Here is a 14,669-nt window from a genome sequence, read left to right as displayed (position 1 = left end):
CTATAAAAATGAACAAAAAACAGGCTTCAAGTTGGCTGCTAATGTTTTTAGCTCTGTGATGCACTTGTGGCAGCAAATACACAGCTGCATTTGATGTAAGGAGAAAAACTGAGGTAATTTGGACCTATAAGTTAGCTTTTTCTACACCAGTCTGGTTCTAGTCAACAAATATATTGAGAGCAACGTTTCCTTGTTTTGTCCAAGATAACTTTTACCTCAGAATATCTAGAACATTCCACAGCAAAGTGATGGCACAACGCTAGTGACTCCAATAGACTGGGCTGATAGTGGCTGCTTTTATATCACAAATCTAAGCCCAAATTGCTTTTTCAGCAGGATAAACATTCATTTGTGGCTCAAACTGTCTATAAACATGAATTACAAGTGAAATTAGAATTTCGTCTGAGGAAGAAAAACATGCAGAAACTTTCCAAAGGAACAGGAAGAACACAAAAACGACACTTTGCGTTCTAGCACCTCCTGCTGGACGGAAAGCGCAATGACCGTCCATCTCATCTTTAATAGATATATACAGTACATACATTATAAGCAAATGTACAGTAAATATACACATAGATAAACAAATACATGTTTACCATTCTGCTATAATCCTCTGCAGTATAATTTAATTCGTACAAATATACTGTACTTGCATTATGAATATATAATGTATTGCACATTCTCTTATATAGCACAAAGGACATGTAGCATTCCACATAGCATTGACTGTGCTTGGATGACATTTATGAAACTTACACAAATTTAGAGTTTTTATGTCTAATTCATACGGCATCTCGCGACTTATTAACTTGCATATTTGATGCAGAGGATAATTTAACTGATTTACTTCATCGTTCAAATACATTCAAAGTATACATAACGAAGGTGAAGGTGTTTGATTATAGAGCGCAGTTTACTAGTCGTCATGGAAACCGTTATTCTGTAAGGCCTCCTTTTGCAAAGAACATTCAGGTTAGTGCAACTTGTGGGAACCAGATACAATACGAAGGAATTGTGAGCGAAAAATAAAAAGTATGCGCATGTATTACAGGGGGTGGGGTTTGGGCACACCAAAGCAATATGTTGCATGAGTTTTCAATTTTGATATTTGAACTTAAATTGAACTTATATTTGAACTTGATTAAAGTTTCAAAGTTGTTTCCGAGACAAATGTAAACATTCCAATGGATGGCTACACATGCATTTATTATTTATTTTAAAAAACATTAAATACATTTTAAATGAGATTTTATTAGATTTTATTCAGGAGTTTAATGAGGCGGGAAATTTAGAATTGGAATCAGAAACTTTCTTATTATTATTAAGTGCCGTAAAGTAATTTCAGATGTCTGGGAACCATGTGGTCAGCGTTTCTCCAGAATGTCCGGTTTTCTGAATGGCTGCTTCATGATTGCTCTGACTCAGTGTGTTTACATGCACTTAATAATCCAATCATAATATTGTATTTCTGCAGTTGTCTGATTATTCAGATGGTTATGTAAACAACACTCTTGATTTCTTAGATCAGAGTAAGGCCTATAAATCTGATGGATTTTAGCTCAGTAATCAGATTTCTCTGTGCATGTGAACACTTACTCTGATTTCTTTCCTTTTTCTCAGTCTGAGCATGTGCAAAAAAAACAGAAATAAGTGAGCAGCAAGACATGGCAAAACACTTTCAGAGCGACACTGAATTCAACTATATGCTTGACGAAATAAAGGATTAAAATATTCTTCGTCTTCTAGATGATGTATGTTCATATTTGCAGGTAAAGCGGTGCGATTACTAAATCTAATTTTATTCAGTTATCGGATTATTAATCGTAGGTACATGCACTCTCCAGCCAGAGAGGAGAGAGGAGCGAGAGGGTGGTGGAGGGAGTGCTAAGCCCGAGCTCCGCCAAGGGACGCAAGTGACAGCAGGAGGAGGATGGTGCCGGCAACAGCAACGAGAGGCTCGAGGGCAAAGAGCGAGTCCCGAGAAGTCACGGAGGTCCCTGTCTGCTGCCGAAGAAGTTGCAGAAGCCCTGCCTGCCGCTGAAGTAGTCAGTGCGACTGTGCCTGCCGCCGGTACAGCTTTCCCTGACAAGCTGACCTCCAAGACTCGCGACCGGCCGCTAATGGAGTCCCTACTCAGGCAGTGGCTTTGTTCTCCCACCCTCCCGCCCTGCACTGGGACTTTCCCTTGGCAGAGCTTGGGTTGTGCGCTCTGTCCCCCACTCATTCGCACCTCTCTCCCTGCCGTCCTCACTGGGATTCGTCTCTGCTTGATGTTTGGGCCCCACCTTCTGACAGGCTCTTGCAGCCACCATCGGGGCTCAGGGGCATGGGCAGACGCCACATTGTTCCTCTTATGTGTCCAATGTAAGAGTTTCACTTTGGTTAACTGTTCTTGAAAGGTAAGGCTCACTTTATTTGTTGCCGTCCAGGGAACTCGTAAAGGTCTTCACGACCATCGAGGTTCAAAAACATTTGTATTTTTCCTGTCTCACACCCACAGAGAAGACCACAGCCTGGCCTGTCCTGATCTTTGTTTTCAGTCCATGTATATGAAGATTTTTCCAAGCTCCTTCATCCTTCTTCCATCACACACCAATCTTTGTCATTTGGTGAGTGCTGGATCCTCTGTTTTTAATTCTAGTAGGTAAAATCTGTCCATCACTTCCACATCTACTGGTCACTGATCAGTCAAAACCTCAGTCTTCTTCATATTTAGCATTTCTATATTTTCATTCTGTTCTTTAACCTTATAAGGACCTTCTGATGTTCCATATTTTCACTATCTATCAAGGATATTGATATATCTTCCACCAATCCTGAACCCTCAATCATCTTCCTCCAGATCCGACTTACCACGATCATTAAACCATCCTTCTTGCTTTATGGTTTTCGTTAATTGTTAATTGGTCAGTCCTTGTTAACACATTTCAGCCAATTCGTTGAGTTGCATGAGGAAGGTAGCTGTATTTGGTAGAAGGCCCATGTTTCTGACTGTAGAAATTCTGTAAGAACATCTATATAGTTTTACTGTTTTCAATATTCCAACAAGTAGAAAACGAGTAGGTGTGTCCAAACTTTCTTCATATCTTAATATACTCTTAATACCTGTTTACTTAAAAGGGAATTTGGCAATACAAGCACTTCTAAGCAGATGAAAGTAAATGTTATAATTATTTCAAATGAAAAATGAAAATGTAAATTATAAAAATGATTTTTATGAAGGCCGATTTAACACACTTATGTAAAAGCTAGCTGTACGTAGTACATTAATGTTAAAACTGTTTGTTGTTTTTTGTACATCAATATGTAATATTTTCTCTTTGGGACAATCAAATATTTTATGTTGGAAAATCTAGATATTTAAAATGGTTAAAATGACCTGAACTGTCCAAGTGGGGACCAAACACACCTCCCTGCCTAATGGGGACGTGAGACAATAAGCAGTGATCATATTGCGTATAACTGTGAAATCAAGTCAAAGCCAGATCTCATCACTGCTTGTGCTGTTAACTTTGTAGATGTAACCAACCATGGGGTACCTGGCGAAACCTGAGGGGACAGAACAGAGTTACACTGTTAAATCATATATTCACTCATTGGCCACTTTATTAGAAACACTAGTTTGTCCCCCTCTTCTGTACTGATCATTGGTCAGTTTATGGTGTCTATATTATTTGGGTGGTGGTCCATTCTCAGCACAGTAGATACATCCTGGACAGGTTGCCAGTCCATCGCAGGGGAGACAGACAGACATACACAATCACTCACACCTAGGGGCAATATAGCATGTCCAATTGGCCTGCCTGCATGTCTTTGGACTGTGGGAGGAAACCCACGCAGACATGGGGAGAACATGCAGACTCCACACAGAGAGGACCCGGCCGGGGAATCGAACCCAAGGCCTCTTTGCTGTGAGGCGACACTGTGCCACCCCGACAATGATACACTAACTTATAAATGTGTGTGCAGTACTAAATGCCCACAAACAGACAAGTTTAGAAGTCTTAACCGCTGACCTCTGGCTGCGTAGGCCAAGGACAGGTCCTCCTCCTCCTCCTCATCCGTCTTGCGTGCTAAAGTGCTTTGTTTGGAGTTCGGCCGTCCTGAAAGCATTTCACACATCACACACTGCCATCTGTTCTTTCCACATCAAAACTCCAGATCAGCCAAGACATGATTGGTATCCACATTTCTTCTTATTCTTTAGTTTAGATAAGGGGCAGTCATGGGCTGGAGGTTAGGGAACCGGCCCTGCGACCAGAGGGTCGCTGGTTCGATCCCCAGAGCCGTCAGTACATGACTGAGGTGTCCTTGAGCAAGACACCTAACCCCCAATTGCTCCCCGGGCTCCGTGGACAGGGCAGTCCACCGCTCCAGGCAAGTGCTCTCACTGCCACCTAGTGTGTGTTCACTAGTGTGTATGTGGTGTTTCACTTGACAGACGGGTTAAATGAGGAGGTGAAATGTCCCCATTGTGGGACTAATAAGGGTCACTTAATCTTAGTTTAGCTCTGAAGCTAACAAACACTAGTCGATAGTCAACTTGCTGTTCCAGTTCTAAACTAAACAAGCAAAACTTGGACTCCAAATTGGTCTCTGCCAATCAAATACATCTGGGGTATTTGGACAACTGCGATTTGATTTTTTGCCAAGCCATTCCACAGAGAGTGGCATATGCAAATGTGCTCTGCTCTGATTGGCTGTGTCTTGTTTCAAAAGCAGCCTAGCCTGAAACACCACTTATCATTTGCAAAGGTGTTGTTTTTGTGACATCACAAAGGCAATGAATTCAAAATGGGCTTTTGCAGCCTAGCATCCATAGAGAGGGGGTTAACATCTTAATAATGTCTACATACAACTGAAAATAGCAAGGAATGCTGGGAAATTAGACCTAGATATATTTAATTTTTATTACATTCATTCCTATTTCCTATTATTATTGATTCATTTAATGGCTACATTTGACTCATTTGATTCAGTGTAGATTCAAACTGATCTTGCCTTTGCAGAGCGTGCTGAGGTCATTCAGCTGGACGTTGGAGGGCAGGGACATGTTCTCCCGGGGCAGATACACACCATCCACCTGCACTTTTGCTGAGTCATTACTACAAAAATACACCCCACACGTACATTATGAGCCAAAAATGTGGAACACTTGTTAAAACAAACATGATTCTATTAAAAGATAACGGAAATTAATATGTATATTAACAGAGCACAATTAAAATATGACCACTGACACTGGACAGATTCATTGGACAAACCTTGGATGATCCAGTATTAATTATGTCACTCTAATCAAGTGCAATGTACAATGTAAATAGCCATTCGATATTACCAATAATGAAAAATGAATTTTTACCTATATTTACGGCCTTATATTTACTTACCATTTCAAGGCTATGGGAATTGCAACAGGCTCTTCTAACCAAAACAAGGAAAGAAAGATGGAAAGATTATTTTTTTCTCTTTCCTGAAGAAACTACATGTCTACAAAGTCATTGTGATATTTAGGCAGTAGAGGTTCTGTGTTATCGCGAGTGCCATCACGGCTGCGATGCGGTCACTGAAGATCATCACAGCCCTGATGTCATTCACCATAACACCCGACCTATTTTATATCACAATACCTACATTTAGAGTCGGTTATTCATTCAGCCTAATGAGAAACTGTAGAACAGACTCGGTTTATATCACAATACCTACATTTAGAGCCGGTGTTGCTGACAGAGCCATGAAATTATCGCAATATCATGTCCTTCTCGGTTTCTTCAATAATTCAATATTTGGCAGGTAAAAATCCCATTTAACCTAATGAGAAACTGCAGAAATCAATACCAGTAGCAATGCAGGCTTTGTAGTTGTGTTAATCGAAACTGGGCATGAAACATGTGCCATCATGCAACATGAGCCTGATTATATATGTATACTCTAAATGTATGAATAACTGTCTCTAAATGTAGGTATTGTGATATAAACCAAGTCTGTTCTACAGTTTCTCATTAGACTGAATGAATAACCGGCTCTAAATGTAGGTATTATGATATAAACCGAGTCAGTTCTAAAGTTTCTCATTAGGCTGAATGAATAACCGACTCTAAATGTAGGTATTGTGATATAAACCGAGTCAGTTCTAAAGTTTCTCATTAGGCTGAATGAATAACCGACTCTAAATGTAGGTATTGTGATATAAACTGAGTCTGTTCTACAGTTTCTCATTAGGCTGAATGAATAACCGACTCTAAATGTAGGTATTGTGATATAAACCGAGTCTGTTCTACAGTTTCTCATTAGGCTGAATGAATAACCGACTCTAAATGTAGGTATTGTGATATAAACCGAGTCTGTTCTACAGTTTCTCATTAGGCTGGTTGGGGTTATTGTTAGCGTTCAGTAAGGTCTGTCCAACATTTGTGGGTGGAGTGACCAGGGAAATTAACCGAGACTATCACATAACTTTTCCCCCGAAATATGAACATATCCTGCAGAATATTCACAAGTGATCTGGGGAACCAAATTTGGCTCGCGAAAGCATCCTTAGACATACCACATGGTCAGCAGGAGCAAAGCTAAGGGCAGCCATACCGATGGCTTTGCCTTTATCCTTGTGCAGAAGGCAGAGCACCATCAGTGTGAGGATGAGGAGAGTGATGAAGCCAGCAACGCCGCCAGTGACGATCCCCAGCATTGGCACCTCCACCCGTGACTGCAGGAACTCTGAGAAATCAGAAAAAGGTTCAAAATAACCCTCCTGGAAAAACCAGCATAGACCAGCATGGCTGATCACAGCAAAAACACCACATGTTGTGCTTTGGATGCTGGAATACTGGTCAACCACTATGACCAAGCTGGGGTGACCAGCTAAACCAGAACCATCAGTACCAGACCAGCATAAAACAGGTGGTCTATGCTATTTTTTTCAGCAGGTAATTTCTCTCAGGGAGCTACTGGCTATAAGCTAACAATCAGCTAACAAGCTAAAGATCAGCTATGTGACTAACAATCAGGCTAAGTAGCTATCAATCAAGCTAACTGGTTGATAACAAACTAACCATCAGCTAACTGGCTAACAATCAAGCTCACTGGATACTGATAAGTGAGTAGGCTGAAAAAAAACTAACAATAACAGGCAGGCCAACGTAATTTAACTGTCTAAAAACATGCTAACAGGCTAACGATAAGCTAACAGTCTAAAAAAATGCTAACTGGCTAATGATAAGCTAAGTGTCTAAAAACGTGCTAACTGGCTGACGATAAGCTAACTGTCTAAAAAAATGCTAACTGGCTAACGATAAGCTAACTGTCTAAAAACATGCTAACTGGCTAATGATAAGCTAAGTGTCTAAAAACGTGCTAACTGGCTGACGATAAGCTAACTGTCTAAAAACATGCTAACAGGCTGATAAGCCAACTGTCTAAAAACATGCTAGCTGGCTAACGATAAGCTGTCTAAAAACATGCTAACTGGCTAACGATAAGCTTTCTAAAAACATGCTAACTGGCTAACGATAAGCTAACTGTCTAAAAACATGCTAACTGGCTAATGATAAGCTAAGTGCCTAAAAACGTGCTAACTGGCTGACGATAAGCTAACTGTCTAAAAACATGCTAACTGGCTAATGATAAGCTAACTGTCTAAAAACATGCTAAGTGTCTAATGATAAGCTAAGTGTCTAAAAACGTGCTAACTGGCTGACAATAAGCTAACTGTCTAAAAACATGCTAACTGGCTAATGATAAGCTAACTGTCTAAAAACATGCTAACTGGCTAATGATAAGCTAAGTGTCTAAAAACGTGCTAACTGGCTAACGATAAGCTAAGTGTCTAAAAACGTGCTAACTGGCTGACGATAAGCTAACTGTCTAAAAACATGCTAACTGGCTGATAAGCACAGTAATCTGACTAATAAGCACAGTAACTGGGCAACTGACCGCTTAACTGGTTAAAGATCAGCTACCTGACTTACAATTAGGCAAACTCACTAACGGCTAACAGGTTAATGATCCAGCTAACTGGCTAATAATCAGCGAACAAACTAATAAGCTGGTTTCAGGACACGTAGCAGCTGCTTTAGCATGAATGTGCAGAGTAACTACATCTAGACTGGACAAAAAAGTGAACATAATATTTTCGCTCTTTATTTAATCCCATGTTTTGATGATGAGTTTGATCTGCTGGGCTGCAGAAATGTATACAAATGTACTGCAGCACCCAAAGGATCAAACTGTCATTCATTAATTTGAACTGCCTGACTACACTCATTAAAGGGGCTTAATTAGATTAATTAGACTAACCTAATTAGAACAGACTATTAAAATGAATATTCCAGTGACTCCTGAAATAATCTCTATATGCTGGGTTTGTATCCTACTGTTGATTTCCACTGACTCACACTCACTGCAGAGAACAGGTTGAAAAGACACTGGACTAATTCCTTATGCACTCTTCACGTGAGGAGCTAAATCAGACCTGTTAGAGTGAGGTTGGTCTGGACGGCGCCGACGCTGTTGTTGGCGCTGACTGAGACGTTTCCCGGCAGGCTGCTCAAAGTGACCTGTAGGCTGTGATTGGCCAGCCAGGGGTAGCTCCGGGAGTCCAGGATGAGGAAGTCTGAGGTGTTGGCCACCAGCTGGCCAGACTGGTCCAGCCAGGTGATAGTGGCAGGGGGGTTGGAGCGAACCAGAGCAAAGAGGACCAAGGAGAGACCAGGGTCTGAGGTTTCACTGTAGTGAGCGTTCACTCGCAGAATCTCCGGCTGAACTGGGTGAGAGAAAAGTTACAAAATCAAAAGGGCAAACAGTCCATTCTGAGAAAGGGGATAAGACTGTAGCCCAACACAATTCTGAGTGAACCAATTGTAGTCAGTAAATTTCTGTTGTAAATTCTAAATTCAGTCTGAACCAAGTGAAACCAGACAAAATTCAGTCCAAATCTGACTGTAACCTCACAAAAATATGTCTAAAATGATAGTAGTCTGACAAATTTCTGCCTAAACCGACTGTAGCCCCACAAAATTCTGCCTGAACCGACTGTAGCCCCACAAAATTCTGCCTGAACCGACTGTAGCCTCACAAAATTCTGCCTGAACTGACTGTAGCCTCACAAAATTCTGCCTGAACCGACTGTAGCCTCACAAAATTCTGCCTGAACCGACTGTAGCCTCACAGAATTCTGCCTGAACGGTCTGTAGCCTCACAAAATTCTGTCTGAACCGACTGTAGCCAACAAAATTCTGTCTGAACCGACTGTAGCCTCACAAAATTCTGCCTGAACCGACTGTAGCCGCACAAAATTCTGTCTGAACGGACTGTAGCCTCAAAAAATTCTGTCTGAACCGACTGTAGCCGCACAGAATTCTGTCTGAACCAACTGTAGCCTCACAAAATTTTGTCTGAACCGACTGTAGCCTCACAAAATTCTGCCTGAACCGACTGTAGCCTCAAAATATTCTGTCTGAAACGACTGTAGCCTCACAAAATTCTGTCTGAACCGACTGTAGCCTCACAAAATTCTGTCTGAACCGACTGTAGCCTCACAAAATTTTGTCTGAACCGACTGTAGCCCCACAAAATTCTGTCTGAACCGACTGTAGCCTCACAAAATTCTGCCTGAACCGACTGTAGTCTCACAAAATTCTCTCTGAACCGACTGTAGCCCACAAAATTCTGTCTGAACCGACTGTAGCCTCACAAAATTCTGCCTGAACCGACTGTAGTCTCACAAAATACTACCTGAACCGACTGTAGCCTCACAAAATTTTGTCTGAACTGACTGTAACCAGATAAAATTCTGTCTGAACCAACAGTAGGCAAACAAAAGTCTTTCTGAACTGACTGTAGCCCACAAAATTCTGTCTGAATGGACTGTAGCCTCAAAAAATTCTGTCTGAACCGACTGTAGCCTCACAAAATTTTGTCTGAACCGACTGTAGCCTCACAAAATTCTGCCTGAACCGACTGTAGCCTCACAAAATTCTGCCTGAACCAACTGTAGCCTCACAAATTTCTACCTCAACCGACTGTAGCCTCACAAACTTTTGTCGGAACTGACTGTAGCCTCACAAAATTCTGCCTGAACCGACTGTAGCCTCACAAAATTCTACCTGAACCAACTGTAGCCTCACAAAATTTTGTCTGAACTAACTGTAACCAGATAAAATTCAGTCTGAACCAACAGTAGGCAAACAAAAGTATTTCTGAACTGACTGTAGCCCACAAAATTCTGCCTGAACTGACTGTAGCCCCATAAAATTCTGTCATTAACCGACTGTAGCCCACAAAATTCAAAGATCTGCCTGAATCTTCTGTAACCTGATAAACCCAAACCAAACAGTCTAATCATCAGAGATGGAACCGCTTACACTGAACATTTAGGATGACCGTAGCGTTGTAGCTCTCACCACCTCCTGGGTTTCTGGCAGCACATACCAGCTCGCGGTCCCATTTCCTCGGCCGGAGCGTGAAGCTGCTGTTTCGCTCCGAGCTGAACTTCACCCTGCCCGAATCCTCTGGTGATGTCATCACCAGTCGTGCAGCGCCCTGGCTGCCAGTCACCTCGCTCTGCCGCTCCCCATTCAGGTACCAGGTCAGTAGGGGCGGAGCCTGTGCACTCCAGCCCTCCGACTCGCAGTTGAAGCGATGGGAGACGTTTTCCTGCAGGGTGACCTCAGAACGCTGTTGTCCATCAATCTTTGGGGCGGGTTCGATTGCGCCTAAAAGGGTCCGTACATTTAAACCAAAGACAGTCAGACAAAACATATTAATGAAGCTAGACGTTAGACCCACATTCACCACAAGACAGGGCAATCAAAAAATCAATCACCTGTCCAAACCCAGGTAAAGGTGTGCAGGAGGAGCACTGAGAGACCCACCCCCTTCCTCAGACACACCCACTCCATAGTGTCCTAAAGGAAACAAACACATATACAGTACCATTCAAAAGTGTGGATGCCTATACTTAATTTTCAATTTGTACTATTTTCCACATCTTAGAATTTTAGTAAAGATATTCAATCTATTAAAAAAACATCTTGATTTCATCCAATCAGAAATACTGACTTTTGGGTAAACAGCCCACCAACGACACACCTGATTGGCTCTGATTGGATTACACATTGTAATTAGCTGATTGGCTCCTGATTGGATTACACATTGTAATTAGGATGATACGATGATCGTTGTTCAATTTCAGTTCTAAATCAATTTCAAGACGGGGAATGAGGCGATACCAAGCACAAGGCAGGGAACTTTGTCTTTCAAAAACAGATGTCAGCTGTAGTTCAACCGACTCACTGCTATTCACGACACATTTCACCCTACAGGACATGGACTCCCTGACATTTAAATGGCTTGATGTCTTTCGGGTGTCTGCAAGGCATCAGCGAGTCTCCTGGATGATGTCCTTGAACAATCCCCACACTGTAATCAAGAGCCAATCTGTGAGCCCCAAGCAAACATTGATTCACCTCTGATCTCTGGCTTTTCTTGGCGATCTCCAAAAACTGTCAGTGAGTAAGGTTGCAGCTGATGCCTCTGCCATGCAGGTCATGTTTATGGAAACAACCGCAGGGTAGAACGGTGCACCATCACTCCTGTATCAGCTGAACCTTCCTGCAGGCTCTTTGCCGTCATGTGGGGATTTTGCTTTACCTTTCAGGCTAGCATATCTCCAGAGCTGGCCAGAGCTGGCCTTGACTTCCACAGTTTCGCTTTAACTGCCATTTCTTAATGACGTTTCTAACAGCGGAAATTGTTTTGGGAAGTGTTTTGATATTTTCTATGGCTTTACAATAAATCAGCACATTCTTATACATTAATAATAATATTGATATTTAAAATAAATAATATAGAATAAATGAAAAATTAAATTAGCATCGACTGTCAAGCATCTTTAGGCAAGCAAGATCTTTAAGCAGGCAGGACTGAATATTTATCGGTGGCCAATATATTCTGAATAAGATTACAGAAGTTGTGTGTTATTAACACTACTTATAATGCATTATGTTAACAATTCATAATGCAGATGTATGGCTATAAAGTGTAATGTATTTTTATAAATATGTATATCATAGTTTCTTATAGACATACTCTGCATATAAGGTGTTACCAAAGTTAGCAACAGGAATAATGTTTGGAAATCTGTGAAATCATCCCAAAAGGATCTATTGTAGCCCCGTAGATGTCTACAGGTAGGAATATCTACCTATCAAGTCTTTTGTTGGTCTATTTCTCCTATATTTTCTTTTCATTTTTGTTTTTACTCCCTTAACAAGAAAAAGTATAAAAATACTCTTCATTCAGCAGATCTAACATTCCAAGATGACCGAATAGGGATGGAAGAGTGAGGGTGTGATGACGCTGTCGATGACCAGCTGATCAATAATTCACAGGATTTCTTGAGCTTCCACAGGAAACCCAAAACAGAGGCAAGAGAGGATAAAGCTGGCAGTTAATCAATCAAGCTGTTCACCGCAAGCTAATTGGATGGCTTACTCACTGAGGGAGGCAGAATTGATCAGCTATCACTGATCAGAGTACGGTTGCACAATATATCCCCACATTCCTACATATTATTGGCAGACAAGGTCACAGGGTAACATCTAGCATATTACAGTTGCCTTGACTTCCACAGTTCCCCTTAACTGCCATTTCTTAGTGATAATTTCAGACAGTGGAGAGCTTTGAAATCTACGGTTGTCCAATAGATCAGCACATTCTTGTCTATTTTTGGCCGATAAATGGAAAACGTAATTATCCATCCATCCATCCATCCATCAATTTTCTAAGCCGCTTCTCCGTCAGGGTCGCGGGGGGTGCTGGAGCCTATCCCAGCAGTCTTCGGGCGGAAGGCAGGATGCACCCTGGACAGGTCGCCAGTCCATTGCAGGGCAGACAGACAGACACAGACAGTCACTCACACACTCACACCTAGGGGCAATTTAGCATGTCCAATTGGCCTGACTGCATGTCTTTGGACTGTGGGAGGAAACCGGAGAACCCGGAGGAAACCCACGCAGACACAGGGAGAACATGCAAACTCCACACAGAGAGGACCCTGATCACCCAGCCAGGGAATCGAACCTAGGCCCTCCTTGCTGTGAGGCGACAGCGCTACCCACCACGCCACCGTGCCGCCTTCATAACGTAATTATTCAGGTTAAAATTAGACATTAAACATTTCAGGAAGTAAGGCTGTTTCTAGTAAACGGTGATGGAAAATATTATTCATCAATAATCAGGAATGTTGTTAGGATTAGGACATCAAGCATCTTAATCAAGTAAGGTGTTCCTTTCATCATATGCTGTTTTCTCTCCAAACATACCTTGGCCAGCATGTGAGCAATTCTATCTCAGTCTATCGCTTGCCTTGACTTCCACAGTTCCCCTTAACTGCCATTTCTTAATGACCCTTCCAACAGTGTAAATTGTGACCTAGAACTGTTTGGATCTCTCCTGTGGTTGTGCAATAAATTGGCACATTCTCACACATTATTGGCAAATAATTGGCCTCAAGCAAAGCATCTTTAGGGAAGCAAGATTGTTTTAAGCAGTCAGGACTGAAAGATATTCATCAGCGGCCAATATATTACTCACCAATAATGTGTGGAAATGTAGAAATCTATCTTGATTAGCATTACAGACAAATGTAGCATTTATTTCTGTCAGATTACAAACACAGTAAAATGAGTAAAATACAGATCTTTTAGTATATTGGCCTAAATGTTCTGCTCGTTTGAGATACAATCAAAACATCATCAAGCATTGGTTTGAAACGGCTGATCAAAACATATAATAAAGCTATCAAAAGGTTCTGCCGATACCGATATGATTACGATATAATCGTGCATCCCTAGTTAGCATTAGCACCCAGCATTTTAAGAAAGCTAACCTGTGCTGCACTTGTGTATCTGTCTTGGTGAGAATTTGTTAAAATAATAGAACGAAATAATCTTTAAACAAAACATTGTATTTCTTGCTTATCAGCCCAGATGTTCCATCACAGGCCTATGGAACGCCTGACTATGTGCCTGGAGCACCGGCAGTAGCGTGAACGAGGCCCAGCTGTGTTTATCTCGCTGAGGCCCAGCTGCAGGCGCATATGCTGACCGAGACAACACAAGCGTCCTGCAGTCCCTGATCAATAACCTACAGCACAAACGAACGTCGAGGCTGTTTCTAGCAGCAGGACACAAGAACCGCACGACTGATAGCGCAGTTACATCTCACAACCTCCTTCAGGACGACGACAGTGAAGGGTGATGGTAATGATGCACTCAACAACTTCAATCTGGCCTTTTAATCTGACACAGACACGCCTGGATGAACGTTACCTGCATATTCGGCAGCTGAAGGACCTTTTATTCCTCCAAGGATCCATTCATTCCTGCAGGATGAGAAACAGCCCTCCAGCGGCCGGAGCTCAGAGCACCAACACGCACACAGCCACTGCAGCTGCCGCGGTTCAGACTGCTGCAGTCGAGGGAGGGAGAGAGAGAGAGAGAGAGAGAGAGAGAGAGAGAGAGAGAGAGAGAGAGAGAGAGAGAGAGAGAGAGAGAGAGAGAGATACGGAGAGGGGGGGAGAGAGAGGTACAGAAACAGAGTGAGAAAGACAGTGAGATAGAGAAGAGAGAGTGAGATAGAAATAGATACAGTGAGAGAGAGACGAGAGA

General features: G+C 42.0%; 1 protein-coding gene across 4 annotated transcripts; it reads right to left on the bottom strand.

Annotated features, from left to right (window-relative positions):
- Window positions 1-478: 478 nt before the first annotated feature.
- LOC108434376 (transmembrane protein 25) lies at window positions 479-14,483 on the bottom strand. Of its 4 annotated transcripts, none has more exons than XM_017709444.2 (9): window positions 14,331-14,483; window positions 10,823-10,904; window positions 10,362-10,712; window positions 8,471-8,761; window positions 6,586-6,717; window positions 5,391-5,424; window positions 5,002-5,105; window positions 4,017-4,103; window positions 479-3,549 (listed from the first exon to the last, which is right to left on the bottom strand). In XM_017709444.2, exons 1-9 carry the CDS (start codon window positions 14,334-14,336, stop codon window positions 3,476-3,478), a joined length of 1,161 nt encoding a protein of 386 aa, XP_017564933.1. In that variant the 5' UTR covers window positions 14,337-14,483; the 3' UTR covers window positions 479-3,475. The 4 variants fall into 4 exon arrangements, 3 of the variants coding, with proteins under 3 accessions (XP_017564933.1, XP_017564934.1, XP_037402797.1); XM_017709445.2 differs by having other exon boundaries at window positions 5,391-5,421; XR_005131749.1 differs by lacking the exon at window positions 5,391-5,424 and having other exon boundaries at window positions 3,502-3,549.
- Window positions 14,484-14,669: the final 186 nt, after the last annotated feature.

Source organism: Pygocentrus nattereri, chromosome 17 (assembly GCF_015220715.1).
Source record: "Pygocentrus nattereri isolate fPygNat1 chromosome 17, fPygNat1.pri, whole genome shotgun sequence".
Classification (NCBI taxonomy): Eukaryota; Metazoa; Chordata; class Actinopteri; order Characiformes; family Serrasalmidae; genus Pygocentrus; species Pygocentrus nattereri.
This window is presented reverse-complemented; position numbering and strand designations above follow the sequence as displayed.

Bases quoted from the DNA above. Each gene is read 5' to 3' on its own strand.
- LOC108434376 (XM_017709444.2), bottom strand. The intron at 5,425-6,585 runs GTATGGCTGCCC...TGTTTTGGTTAG, and splicing joins GGATAAAGGCAAAGCCATCG to AAGAGCCTGTTGCAATTCCC. The intron at 4,104-5,001 runs GCAAGATCAGTT...AAATGCTTTCAG, and splicing joins CCTCAGCACGCTCTGCAAAG to GACGGCCGAACTCCAAACAA.